Source organism: Crassostrea angulata, chromosome 3 (assembly GCF_025612915.1).
Source record: "Crassostrea angulata isolate pt1a10 chromosome 3, ASM2561291v2, whole genome shotgun sequence".
In the NCBI taxonomy this organism is placed as follows: domain Eukaryota; kingdom Metazoa; phylum Mollusca; class Bivalvia; order Ostreida; family Ostreidae; genus Magallana; species Magallana angulata.
This window is the reverse complement of record NC_069113.1, coordinates 32,740,725-32,755,762: the sequence shown is the minus strand read 5'-3', so window position 1 is coordinate 32,755,762 and position 15,038 is coordinate 32,740,725. Positions and strand designations below refer to the sequence as shown.

General features: G+C 34.1%; 2 protein-coding genes and 1 long non-coding RNA gene across 5 annotated transcripts in view; 1 reads left to right on the top strand and 2 right to left on the bottom strand.

Moving 5' to 3' along the window:
• Window positions 1–1,040: 1,040 nt before the first annotated feature.
• LOC128178577 (uncharacterized) lies at window positions 1,041–2,068 on the bottom strand. The gene is made up of 2 exons (XR_008242969.1): window positions 1,731–2,068; window positions 1,041–1,399 (listed from the first exon to the last, which is right to left on the bottom strand). It is a non-coding gene; the product is annotated as an uncharacterized LOC128178577 (long non-coding RNA).
• A 374-nt stretch (window positions 2,069–2,442) lies between these two features.
• LOC128177254 (uncharacterized) lies at window positions 2,443–4,894 on the bottom strand. Its single transcript, XM_052843898.1, has one exon. The coding sequence runs from the start codon at window positions 4,550–4,552 to the stop codon at window positions 2,840–2,842; it is 1,713 nt and encodes a 570-aa protein (XP_052699858.1). The 5' UTR covers window positions 4,553–4,894; the 3' UTR covers window positions 2,443–2,839.
• A 4,249-nt stretch (window positions 4,895–9,143) lies between these two features.
• LOC128177546 (uncharacterized) overlaps window positions 9,144–15,038 on the top strand; it is a 94,640-nt gene continuing 88,745 nt past the window's right edge. For 2 of the 3 annotated variants that reach the window (XM_052844283.1, XM_052844282.1), the window contains exons 1-2: window positions 9,144–9,430; window positions 12,640–12,745. In XM_052844283.1, the coding sequence (XP_052700243.1) occupies window positions 9,361–9,430; window positions 12,640–12,745 (176 nt within the window). In that variant the 5' untranslated portion in view covers window positions 9,144–9,360. The remainder of the gene's footprint in view (window positions 9,431–12,639; window positions 12,746–15,038) is intronic. The other variant, XM_052844284.1, reaches the window with a different exon arrangement.

The window sequence follows — 15,038 nt, the reverse complement described above, 5'->3', positions numbered from 1 at the left end:
ATTTAGATACGAGTAGAAATAATATAAACAATGGAGATAAAGCTTAAAACTAAATTAAAGGGGAAATTAATTAAATGTGTGTTTTAAATACTGTGTATAGCTATCAAACAACACATAAACCACTTAAACTGATACTACTACAACTCTGCGACAGAAAACTTGTTCAACACTGAACTCACCCTCAAAATAAACAATGATGCAAACCAACTCAATCAACCGACAAAGTAGTCCAAATCTCACGTCAGTCTCGTCAATAAACTGTCAAGTCTTGAAAGTATACAGCAAATAGTTTTCTAATTAGCTTTTATAACGTTAATTAGTATATTTGGAAATACAAGGGAAAACAATACGGGTTGTGCGCAAATTGTTAATGTTTTCACTTACACTGCACTGTACCCACACTTCCTTTCTTGCTATTGTTGTTCTTAATTTCAAATTCAAATGATCAATACACAATAAAGGGCAAAAATATATCTCAACAAAAAAATGGTTTAAGGATTGTGGCCAAACGCAACCCTGTCTCAATCAATATTACACAGGTATTTAAATCCGGATAACTTATACTAAAGTGCACTGTCAAACTAAAGAAATCACAGATTTACATGCTTTGTGGTATACCAATTCTTTCAACAGTTTAATGAATTATGATAAATCAAGACTTGTCTACCTTGAGGTAAAGTGTGCATACATGCGCGCACACAAATTACTAATGTCAATATGGTGCACCAAAGTCTTATATCTATACGACTCACCAGGTGAGATACACAGTTTGTTTGCACGTGTTGTACTCTGTCAATGAGTTGAACAGCTGATCCTAGGAATAACAATAGATGCGCGGATCCCAGTCAATTTAGGAACACAGGCGCGGAACACTAGTCATGGTTCAATAGGAATACACTGGCAGTGGTCGTCATGGTTCACAGTTCACTGGGTATAGGGTTGGTGAAGTCTTTCCAGCTCCAATTACATATAAAGTCACTGTGTCCCAACGTGGGCGCCAAGCTGTTACAGTCTTTGTTTAAAATAACTGACAACAAAGATATCTGTATGGTTCGTTTATTCGTATCCGGACACAGTGACTTTAAAATTTGCAATGTATATTTAAGCCCTGAAATATCATAAAACAATAATATAATTTATATCAAAATATAACATTAGTACAATATATATGTATTTCCATCAAGATAATATTTTTACATTATCTTACTATAATTGTACTTTAAACATTTAGCGGGAGGTAACTCTTATAATATACATGAATTACATTTCTCCAAAATAAGTCATAAAATATATTAATCAGATAAAAAATATTCGAAAACACTTTCTCACCATTCTATGGGAACAGGCTCATAATACGTACACCGATTGCGTGGTGAAATTATATTGACATTGACTGATTCTGTAATTCGAACAAAATAATTCTAAAAATATTTATTACTGAAGTATAATCTAATTGATCTTATAAATGACCAATTTAATCAAATATCTGATCATCATAAAATTCTTATATACAATTGATTTGAGAATCAATTAATACTATAATAAATAAACCAAATATTGATCTTTATAATCAACACTGTATTCCATATAAAAAATATCTTTTCATTCTAATTCATTCATACTCATTAGTTTGTGATCATTGACTGAATTAATGTTGTCTGCAATTTATAGGATAATCAATTTATTAATAGTAAGTGTTATAGGATATTAGTATACTTAGTATAACTTACCAGAAAAAGAGCAAGGTCTGGTCCAAAATAAAATTACTTCTCAATATAAATATATAGTCTGCTTTGGTCAATGTCCAGACAAAGATTGTCAAACTTGGCGGTAAAACACATAAAGCAAAATATACAAACCAACCAAATTCAACCTGACACAAACAACCAATAAAAACCAAGATCACAAATATCCACTGACCAACTCATGATCAAGTACTGCCCTAAGGGTATATGTACATGTGTATGAATTAAAAGAAAGGGTGGATCTAACTTTTTTATATGTGAACTGTTTAGATGTATTAATTACAATAACTTTATTTATTTATTCAAATCAACAATTTTCATACTCTTACATACTGTAAAAAAAAAAAAAACCCAATGACCTATATATTAGTACATTACATATTACAATGACTCTTTGATAAGAGAACTAACTATACGTGTAAAATCTGATATCCGTTTGCGAGCTTTGGCTGCAGTGCAAGTTCGGCACGATTCAATTGTAAGGACGTCAGTTCTAAGAGAATTCATTAAAAAAATTATTGAATGAATTGAGATTCAATGTTTAAAAACAGTTGAAACCCATTTCATTAAAAAAGAAAACAAAACGCCAAAAACAAAATAAATCAACTGATTTATCAACAATGCAACAACAGGCATGCAGCAGTAATGTTAAACATTTCAGGGAAATGAATATTGTCGAAGTACAAAAAAAGTAATTTTGATCTGTTTAATCAAAGGCGATTTTATCAGCAATGTAAAGAACGATAGATTTAATGACAACGACAACAACAATTTTCTGTGACGATGACGACAGAGATTGGTGATAAGAACCACAGGTATGGCGTTCGTCCATATATGTTATCAACACATCGCTTATCGTCTTCGATGAATACATAAAACTGCAGTACACCAAATCGTCACTTTACGATCGCTCGCAGACGAGAGCAATTAACAAGCAATAAAAGCGCGGATAGCCATCTCAGACTGCTAATTGATACTGAAACTATCCCTGGTAAAGTGAATGATGATTTAGCTCCCGGCTGAAGTGACCAAGCTCTTTGTCATCTCGATCATCTTCCTACTAAAAGTTATGACTTGGTTATGACTTTGCCGTATCAAACTAAGGTCGCAATAATGACTTTGTCAAAGCACGATACCCAGATCCTTTTCTCCTCCTGGTCACTGGAAAGACCGATGATGTCATTCAGTCCATGTTCTGGCGTCATAATATATTGCAGGAACTTTCCGTTCTTGTCCAGCATGTGTATCCGATCCTCGTGGTCTCCGACGAGGATGCTTCCCAGAGTGTTACAGTCGATGCATTTGGGTTCGAACTTCACTGCATTCACACCTTTGTACGTAAACTTTCGTTGTCCGTCCGCCCCGACAGCGATCACACACTTTTTAGCCATGTCCACGACAACGATATCGCGAGTCACGCTTGCAGCGACTTTGACAGGGTTCTGAAACATCAGCCGACGTCGCTCGTCGCTACAGATCTGTTGAAGCGACTTTCCCGCACTGTCGTATCGCACTATTTTGCCGAACTGATCTTCCTTGTGGTAGAGACAAGCCAGAATTTCTCCGTCCTCATTCACACACAGTCCTTGGGCGTGGAAAGGACTAGTATCGATGAAACGTGTAAAAGACCCGTTTTTAAGCTTTTTGATCTCCATATTCCATGTGCTCATATAAAGATCCTTGCCGAGTTTAGAACAAGCGATATTGTATGGCGTAATATCTACTTTGATGCTAGCAAGGACTTTTCCCGTGATCGTCACGACTTGCACAATCCTCTCTTCCGTTCCTATCATAGCATTTCCGTTTCCAGTTGTGCATATACTGTATATACCGTTTCGCGCCTTCTGGGCGAAGCTTGCGATCACTTGAGCTTTAATGTTGAGAGGAAAAGCTACTGTCGTTCGGCGTCTTGTTAATACTGGAGTTGGCTCATATTCTAAAATTCCAAAGACGGTTTCGATTTCCTCATCTTGTTTTCCGGGTACAAATTCTGGCGGGTTAATCCTCTCTGGTCCATTTTCAGCAGAGGGTAATCTTAGCTTTTCAATTTTACGTTCTGCCTCCGCACAAGCATCTAATAAACTTATTCCTCCCTTATTGGACAAGTTATTTCTACAGAAGTGAATGGCTTCGGAAACCTTTGTTGACAAATTCTGCAATTTGAATTGTTTTCTATTAATAAATTGCAAGTCAACCTCCTCTTTCGTCTCGAGTTCTTTAAGCATCTTGTCTGTAAGATTATCCAATTCAAATTTCATTTTGTCATTTCGTTCTTTGATCAATTCTTTTTTCAAAGCTACACTAGATACATACTCTACTTTATTTTGTTCTAAGTTTTCTATCATTTTTCGCGCCTTTTCGAGTTCGTACCGCTCAAGGTGTTCGAACCTTTTACTCAGTCGGTTGAATTTTTGTTCAGCAGACTCGCCAATGTCCGTAATGTTGTGCGTCTTATGGATAGAGCGAACACAGATGTGACACACGAACATATCACACAGATTACAATACAGCTCACAGACCTGCTCCTCGTGAATTCGACAAATGTGCAACTCGATATCATCAATGTCGATGGCGTCACTTCCGGACTCCATTTCGTCATCTTTGTCTTCACGGAGAAGCCAGATCCCGTGCTGTTTACTTGCATTGCTTCTGGAATGCAGAGTCTGACAACTGTCACACAGTTTCTGAGCACAGTCATGACAAGCCCAATTTACGAGAAATTCCGAAAAACAGAGATCACATTGGGCATTAGTAACAGTAGAAGTAGAAGCAGTACCGTCGCTATTTACTGGTGCTGCTTCCGCCATTGTTAATCAAACAATACCAGTGTATGACATCTCGAATCCTCTTGCAAGCAGCCGCAGCAAGCAAACGTCTGCTGTAAAGTGAACAGTAAAAGTGAATGGTTTTCCCTCCCTAAATTCAATTAGCGGTCTCTCTGGTCATCAGCTATGACGTCGTCTTGCCGAGGGTTAGACATGAAAGATACAGATCTTCGTACTTCGCTGCTCTATCACGTCCTTTAAGCTAAATGTATGTTCTATAGTAACACTTGTCTCGGTAATCAATTTATCCGTGTTTAACGTTCATTATCATGTATCGATCTTTTTTATTTGGTCTCTCTCCTTAATAAATTTTTTGCGGTTCGATCAAAGTTGTGAATTGCATGCTGGAATGGACGTCATTCATGTCATTTTGTGTCAATTTATGCCTGTGTAAAAATCGATTTCTTTAAAAAGAGAAGTGAATATTTGCTGCTTTTTAAAAACAAGTTACCGTAAGAGGCGAGGTTTGTCGTCATTTCGACGGGAGGCATCAACTGTACATGTGTATTTATTACCGAAAGAAGGCAACAACCTCAAGAAACGCGTTTTACATATGCATATCACTAATTATATATCTGCCGTTTTTAACTTACGTGTATTTTATACATGTACATGCAATTACTGTCTGCAAAACATGTACGTGTTAATTGCGAATAATTATGTCACAGTGTAAATAGTGAAACGTATTAGATGTCCTATCACAACTGGCGCATGAGCACTTTACAACACTTTGCGATCGAAATGCTTTAGCTTCGCATGAGCTCTTGCATACGTTGCATGATGTATCGCAGTTGTAACATGCATGCGTTTGAGTAGTCGCATCAAGTCTCCTTAAAATGGTGGGTTGCCACATACCATCAACAAATTAGAAATTCAGTTCCAGAATATGTGATATAAAAATATATTTCAAAGTGCGTTAAAAGTGTCGATACTAAAAAATGTTGATGTACCTTCATAACGCACTTTCAAAAAAAATTTCAAAGTGGGTTAACTTGGTCCAAAATTTAATGCACTTTGAAAAAATTGTGCAAAGTGCGTTGATTTTGTCCCAAATTTAACGCACTTTGAAATTTTTTTTCAAAGTGCGTAATTTTTTCAAAGTGCGTTGCCACAATGCATACTATTCAGACGAGACCGAATGCGATTTAAATTATCGCAATGCAACGCAAGGACTTTATTGCGAACGTTTTACAATGTTTTGTATACTTGCAAGAGTGATCGCGATTATATAAAGGTTGTAAGATGAATTGCAGCTGTCTATGGGTGTGTTTTGCGACCAAGAGACTGCTGCTCAACGTGTCTCATGTAATCTTGCAATGTTTTTCAGCTTCAATTTGCCATGCTTTGCCACAAGTATATACATGTACCCTGTTTAAGCATTAGTTTTCTGTTTCAGACCACAATCGACTATGGATGCTGCCTCATACCCGTTAGCTGTTTCTTCATAGGCGGCATTTTCTCTCGCATTCAACTATGCCTCTGAAGAGCGTCGGAAACGGGCGGTTTATACATGTACACCCCTCTGACTCGCACAATCACATTCGTACATGTACCATGTAACGCATGATAGCACGAGCGCCGCGCGTCAAATCGTGAGATTAAAATGCATATGCATCGCACAACGCGGTCGCTTTAGATCGTGCGAATTTCGTATGAATACTTTTTTGCTATGCGATTATTTCGGCAGCAGTTTACGATTCAAATCTAAGTTTTTCGGTCGCACAAATATTAAATTTTATTGCTACTGCATGTGCGCAAATTGCATGTATGAAAGTTGTTGTGACAAAATGGGCTGTTAAATATGATACAGCAATAAATTCTACCCGTTTTATGTTTTCCATATCTCGCTTATTCCGCATAATGTATACTGCACGTCCTAATTTTGCCTTAAATAGCCCTTGGTCTCTAATACACTTGGTTTTTAATAGGTGAGTCTAGCTGCGAAAAATTGATATTTTATTTTTCAAATGTGTAAATATTCGAATAATTTAGTTTCAATAAATACTGATGATGGCAAACCTGAAGTGTCAGCAGGGAAATTTAATATGATACAGAGAAGATATTAAATATGCAGTTTTCAAGTCATATTTAGATGTTAAATAACGTCATCTAATGATAATGCTCTAAACTTTTTGGTCAGTCATTTTTTTCATTTTCATGTAATTTCTTTGATAGTTTCAATTATTTAAGAGCATTTAAAAAATCTCTTTGTTCAATATTAATTTCTCTTAATTTGTACTGGTGTTGGTGGGGTTTGATTTACGATACCTATACTATATAGCGTACATGTACATGTAAGTTATATTTACATCTACCGAGTTTGATTTCCTCTATTTCTTACGGAAACTTGCAGTATATATATAAACAGCCATGCAGACTGAAATCTACACGCCCCGTTTATCGATTAGTCGAAACCTACAGCGACCTAAGAAAAATCACGGACTGCACGAAATAATCATGATGATGTCAGACTCAAATTCCCATAGGAGACGATTTGGCTGTTTCCTTAGCTAACTTACTGAGGTACATTAACAGTAATTTGGCGAATTTTATTTACTTTTGACATTCAGTTTATTAATTTGTTAAAGGAAATATGTAGATATACCCGGCACATTGTAAACAAGAAAAAAAATTCTTTCATTATTCATGCGGTTTATAAAGATGGCGATCATTGCAAAACAAAATTAACATAATACGCTAACGCATATTTCGCATGAATTACCAAAGAAAGAATAAATGATTTTACTAGAGGCGCTTCATCGAAACAATATCAGTGTATAATAAATGGCATCCCTATATTATAAAAATGAAAACTGAAGCATGCATATTTTATAAATTCTCTGACAGTGTGCATGATCTCTAATTCGTTTTGTCATGAAGAACATGTAGACGCTTAGCATCCGGAGGGCTTCCTTTTTTCTTGCAAGAATCGTTTTTCTTTAAATTTACATACAGAAAATTGAATTCTAAAGCAGTTGCCACCTCCTTTTTTTTTTTTAGAAGCATGTGAATAACAGGCACGTAGCATCGTTTTTGAAAGGGGGCAGACTCATCCAAAAATCTTGACAAGCAAACTGAAAAAAAATTGGGTAACTTTCCCAAATCCTGAAAATCCTAATCCGTCGGGGGGGGGGGGGGGGGGGGGGTTGTTGTAGGGAAAAAATAAGGGAACTTATCAAAATCCTGAAAATCCTAATCCGTAGTTTTGGGGGGGGGGGGGGGCAGTAGGAAAGGGAAAGTATACCTTTAACTTCATAACTGATCATATACTTATTTTCCATTCAGTTTTTTTACATGGCCCCATAAAAGTGGGTGGGGGGGGGGGGGCTCCATGGTAATTCAATTTTTTGTATGTATATCTAAGAAAAATCTTTGCTGCGCAAAAAAGTGGCGATGCTGCATGTAGTAGGTAGCATGTTATTAAAAATTGACAATGTTTGATTATATACACTGTTAGGGATGTACAAAGTAAACAGCCTTTTATTCGTTGGGGGTTTTTTTTTGGCGTGTCACAAAATTTGCAAAAATGGGGAAAATATGTAGCATTTTTAATTTGCTTCAGTCAATTTTTGTAAATTTTAAGGTTTCTTATAGAAAACAATGCAAGATATAACAAAATCTTCTTGCATGATTTTCTTGAAATCCTTCAAGGGACGGAAAATAGAACCATTTTAACAAGACCTTGGACTAATTATCTATTTCTTGCGTCATTTGAAACAAGTAACAAATGACGCGGTTTCAAGCGAGATATTCACCGACTGTATAGTCTTAGTTCAAAGGCCAGACAAATCTTGTTATTAATAAACTTAAAGAGCTATGGCTGAGTGGCTAGCAATGAAATATGCAGATTTACGTCACATTGCTGTTTGACACAACTATCGAAAGTCCAAGCTCTTGATAAAATGGTTTTAAAAAAGCAGTTGTCTTCCTTGCTATATTCATTGTTTGAGAAAAAAATAGTTGGTTTAATTTTGTGAGTTATTATATAACTGCCACCCTTATGATCCCAATGTGAACATACAGAAAATTGATTAAATGTATCCCTGTAATTGGAATGTTATAGCTACATGTACTAGTATACTTATGGATCGGAATTCAAAAATGATATAATGCAAAATGCATTTTATTGGATTCATCTCTTTTATAAGTGGTCTTTGAATTGTCTCTGATAATGAAGTATGTTTCCTCATTCTTTCCGAATATCTAAATGAAGTCAATAGAATTTTCAAATAGTAGAACATAAGAAAAATGGTTGACACAAGTTGCTTTTTTTAATTGGTCTTATAAAAGGGGCACCTGCCCCGTACATGCGTACGTATATACTGACTGGACATTTAAAACCTTAGGGGGTGCCTTATTGACAATGACAATAATTACACAAACGATGTAAATAGCGGCTTATTAAATTCCTTGTCAATGCTTGATCTACTTTTATACGGAAAGTGACGTCTTCAAGTCATAAATTTTCTTGAAGCTTGTTGTTGCCTAGCTACATGATGCCAAATCTTCCCACCGTTATGCTTTACGGGTCATTGAAGCGTATCGATCGATAACAATACCCGCGTCTCGATCAAGTAAACGTTTGAGAGAGCTAGTTTCGATATGCATGCTTAGGGTGAAACAGCCGATGAGATTGTGTTCTTTGAATTTTGTTTTTTCGGTGTCTGTTTAATCGGGGAATGTAGCAATTGATTTAGTTTTTTTCGTAAGGGAATTAAAGTGAGAATTAAAGAAGAGAATGTGAAAATCTAAGCGCTGGATCGCTTAAAACTTAAAGACCTTCGGAAAATATGCAAAGAAGGTTTCGAGTACAACGAATTTTTATTTTCCACATAGCTTGTGTCTTGTTATTAAAAATCGGTAAGTTGTGTATAGCACGTTTAGGAGACCACGAGAAATTAATCTGCTGATATTGAAATCAATGGTCATTTTAATCTCGTTACTCTAAGACGATTTTTATTGTTTCGTTTATTTTTTAAAAGAATTACTTCTTTTGAGCAAGTGTTTATATAAGTCTTGCACAATCAAATATTACAAAGTAATGTTATGATGCCTTCCAATATTTCCAAGATATGATTAATTACTTAAGAATCTAAATCTATAGGAATATTAGAATAAACAACTATTTGTGTAGACATTTTCATCTATTTACAACTAAAAATGTTTCACATTTGAATATTTACTTTAAGATTTATGGGAAACGAATTGCATAAGATCACTTTTAAAAATTTGTCAATGCTTGCCCTCTCCCAAAAATATGTTTAAAAAAGTACCAGACTTGACAGCTAGGCTTTATGATTTATGACCAATTTTGATATCCAAATTTGATATGAATTAATGTACGAAATATTTATTTACTTTGTAAATGTTGTTTATTTGAATAAATGTTCACATACAATAAAGTCATTAAATGTCACTGACAGTGTCCAAAATGTATGACAAAAAATATTGATTGCCCCTTCCCCTTCATCATCTCAAAAGTTCACGTTAAGAGATGCATGAATTTTAGATATAATTCTTATATTCATCATGTTCGAGTTTCAACTTTTTTTTACCTTATGAATTAAAAGGGGTTCGTTCAATTAATGAGAAATTTATGACAAGTTGAGCAGGTTGTTGCATGTCTTAATTTGGCTCTCCCTGCAGATTACTCGGCCTCAATATTTTTTTGGTGACAATTTGATATGGGATAGTTGGTTTTTGTGTCGTTCAAAAAACATGTTCTATGTAAAATTAGAGTTGATTTGTAACAAACGCACCAATCCTGTTTAGAATTCCTTTTGCAACAAATTTTCAATAGAATACTAGTCAAAAAATTATTTAAATTTGGAACAAGGATGAAAATAATAGACTAAGTATAAAAATCATTTATGTAAAGATTGATTCAGTCGACCATTTTGAAAATGATTTACAATGAAGATGTTGGTGTTTCATGCACTCCTCAGACCTCCAGGAGAGGCGTATTGCGTGATTGTGTAATTTAATTTATGACAGTATAGACATAAAAATGTTTCTGACATGCTTACTTAGAAGATGTGTTGACATATTTATATATATACAGTACTGTGCGTTTGTATTTTAGTTACGTAAAGATCAGAGTTTCAACTCTGGTTTTATAATCGCCATAATTTTCCAGCTTTATGATTTTCTGAATAATATCTGTCTTGTAAATGGAATTATACAATTTACAAGGATTTGCGTCATTACTTTTAAAGATTTATTATTCGTTTAATGAGATAACGGTACAAAGCAATTCAAATGTGAAGATATTGATATATTTAAAAAGAACATATTCTATAATGGTTCCACATTCACACTATTAATTTTACATAAAGCAAAACTGATCCATTTATGATATATATGTGTTATTTAATTTATTGCTGTTTTATATCGGTAAGAAAGCTAACCTACTGGGTTGGAGTCTATATTACTTGTGCCTAAGTGGGAAGGTGAAATGTTAAGTAGAGAGAAAGCATGCTATGAAATGATTCCAAACAAAAAGTAAAGACTTGGAAGTAAATGGAATATACATGTAGCTTGGATAGGGGTAGATAGGTATATTCAGGTATATTTATGATGGTAAATAAGATTGACAATGAGTTAAGATTTGTGCACCAAGTATTAATCTTTTAAATTAATTTGTATGCCCTTCTAACTGTCATAATATTCTAACCAAACTTGCTTATGGTACATGCGCATGCAGATTTGTTATACAAGTGTACTCCATATACATATCATTCATGTATATGTATTAAACTATATTTAAATGTGCATGTATTACTCAGTGTATATACCAAACAGCTCTTTAAAAAAAACAAATATCCAATACATGTAGATTGATTTCCAACTGCCATATAGAACCATTTTAACAAGACCTTGGACTTTCAGTAGGACGTAGCTATCTAATTCTTGCGTCAAAACAAGTTAAAAATGACGTTGTTTCAAGCAAAATATGCACCGATTGCGTAGTCTTAGCTCAAAAGCCAGACAAATCTTGTTGATTTCAGAAAGCCATGGCTGAGTGGTTGACAATGAAATAGACAGGCCTACGTCACATTGCTGTTTGACACAGCTACACAAAGTCCAAGCTCTTTTTAAAATGGTTCTATATCAAATTCACAGTCTATAATTTGGTCATTATTGCATAATTATTATAGGGATATTCTGAATCAAATGTCTTTTTCAACAACTTTGGTATATAGGGTACTGGTAATGTGTCGATATGCATTGCCATACAATCATTGGAAATTCACTACAGTCAAGCACAATGTATGCTAATGTGATAACGCTTAGAATGCACTATCTGCAGTATTCTGCATATATGCATTATCTAATGTAAATAGGGTTTCAAGACGTTTTAATCTATATATGAGATTTGCTAGAAGTTTGAACCTTGCTTTGATTGGCCATTTATTGTAGGACCACTTCCTGAAACCATGCAAGTGTTTTCAGTTCATTCTGTAATCTTTTGATATAGAAAAGATTTCTTTCTTTTGTACGCATTACATGAAAAGCAGTCCAAAGTTAATTCTAAGTTTTAAAACGTCACTTGGTTGCACAGGTTGTTGGGGAAAATGGCTGTTTTGAAAATCAATCAAGTCTTGAAATATAAAACTGCATTTTAAATCTTGCATAACCTGCAAACTGAATTAAAAAGTAAAAGGGGGGGGGGGCATTTAAGTGTATGGAATATATTTTATAAATCACTCAGATAATCTTAAACATGTCATTGAACAAATTTAGTCTACATCTTGTATCTAATTTTTTTTTCTCAGTAAATAAATAATTTCCATGAATTCTAACCTAGCCTAAATACACTGCCTTCTATACAACAAACATTCCATATTTATGTTATAATTATGCTTTATACATGCATATTCACATATACTGACAATTTATATAGTAAGTTTTATAGGAATAAAACTTTTATATGCTTGAAATGGGATTCATGATGATTGCTTTACAAAAGTTTAATGAAACAGCCTTTGTCTTAAAAATTTATATTTTAAAATATTACCTTAAGTTTGACTTGATAGCTATTAATTGCTTTACTGATGTTTTTTTTTTAGACACAAGTTTCGCCCAATGTAATTGTTCAACAGACTGTGCGTCAAATTGTACTGCTGGTCAGTACTATGATTCATCAGCTTGTGTCCCATGCTCTACAGGCCATTAGTAAGTACAATTTATTTCTTTTACTTTAAAAGAATTGAAGGTGTGTAATCAATGTTCACATATGTACCTAACTTGTATAAATATCAATAATGTATAATATACAAGTATAATGTTGACAATTTCTGATGGAAGATGTTGATCCTTTCTTCATCATCAAGTTATCATTACACAAATTATTTCTGTTCAGTAAAATTAATTTGTTTATTGACTTAGTGATTGTCAGGTGCTGGGAAGTTTTCAGTTTAATTTCATTGATATTGAGCTCCGCAACAGCTATGATTATGCAACTTATTATATAATACCGGTAATAAGTAAATTTCAGTTTGGTTTGGTGTATTTGGGAATAGTGTCTTATAAAAATGCCAGAACTTTAGTTTGATATAAAAAAAAAAACGGGATTATGTAACATTCAGGATTTAAATCCATGCAGGACCCAAAACCATAAACTGCCAACTAGCTGTCAACAGTCAAATTTTAAATTAAATCATGATCTGGAATATTTTTTCAATCCTGTCCATGGGATTTTCCTGTCCATGTTTTGTCCACCCTAACACCTACCCTAACAGAGAGATAAGATATAGTCCTTTCAACTTCCCATTTTATCTCCCTTTAAATGGCAGGTTTTGGGAATTTATCAGGACCGTCATAGAAAAGTTATCAGCAAATGAGCCAAATGCTGTTTAGTCAAGGAATTTAAATATCATTTAGTGAGTCCTCACAAACAGGATTTATTTTTCCAAATGTTTGGGCTAGGATTTTGGAATCTACCGTAAAATTTAATTGGCCCAGGTACCCTAAAAGGAAGAATGATAAATGGTTCTGATCAGTATTTGTCTTATTAAAGATCCTTGCATATGCACTAGCTGAGGGAAAAGAAATAAAAGAGAGTCCATGCATAAAGTTTTAAAGGAGAGATGCTGAGAGTTTGAGATATGAACGAGGTTGAGAAAAAAAGAAATTGGGAGGAGGTAGAATATATTGGGGAAATTTTAGATGGAATAATTAAGCTTCTACATTTGCCAGGTTTTACACATTTTTGGTGTATTTATCCTGATTCCAGTTCTTTTTTTTCATGCCTATTTGTTTGTAACCTCATGCATATATGGAAAACCATAATCATTTCATCTGGCACGGAACAAATTTATTTATTCATTTCTTTCCTTTTATTTTGGCATAAGAATAAATCTGTCAGATTCTTAAACCATTAATTTTGTTACTGACAAAACCAATTATCCCAAACTTTGATCGATGAATAAAAAAACGGTTGTGCAGCAGTGCAGTCTGCTAAACCATTATCATTATGTAAATGAGCCTCATTTAAAGATGCGGACCAAGTACTCGGCTAGGATACCGTGGTTTTTTACCTAAGGTTTCGGTTGACACATATTGAGTATATATTCTGACGTAGATTAATATTTTACATTCATGAGGCTGCGAGAACTGATGGGAGTCGGATTATTGGAGCCTCTTGTTGATTTCATCGTGCACAGAGACGCACAATAAAGTGGATTCTTATTTCATGAGAACCATTCAAAATTATTCGTCATTGACAACAGTTCTGAAATTTCAATTACTGTGCAGATAATATATTGATGATCTAGCTATTGAAATTTCAGTTTTGTTTGATGTTATCAAGTGCAAGTTTATTGCTACTAAAAAAAGGTATACTAAGGTGTCCTAATTTTTATCGATAAATATTTTTGTCTAAATTATTAATATCAAAATATTCTATTTATTTATTTTCATTACTTAATGATCACTATATAGGCAGTAAGATGCCATGGGTTTCTGATAAGGTGGATTATATTCTGTATTTTGAAAAACAAGAAACAATTGATATATCAGTTAGCTGGGATGAGACTGAAATCCGTCATATTGAAAAAAACCCTGAAATTGTCATTCCTACTAACTATGTATGTACACATCTATACCGATAATTATTATTTTTGTAATTATGACGTTTTCATTTTACATGTACTTCCATTCCCAAGTTAATTCTTCCAACCCATTTATGTCATCAATGAGATATGGTACACTATCCTGCCATGGTCCCATGTGTAGAGAAACATCTTGACCCACAGTTGAAACGAAAATTAAGTACCCAATGCGCCCTGTAAAATAAATGAGATAATTAAGTGCGCCACGACTTACTAATTTGATAAAAAGAAGAATGAAAATACAGTCAGATTTATTTTTAGAGTTCACTTGTATTTTAAACTTAACTCCAAATAACTATGACCGTTTTTTTCCATCGTTATTCTAAAAATGATGAAATTCAGTCTCACCCCTGACT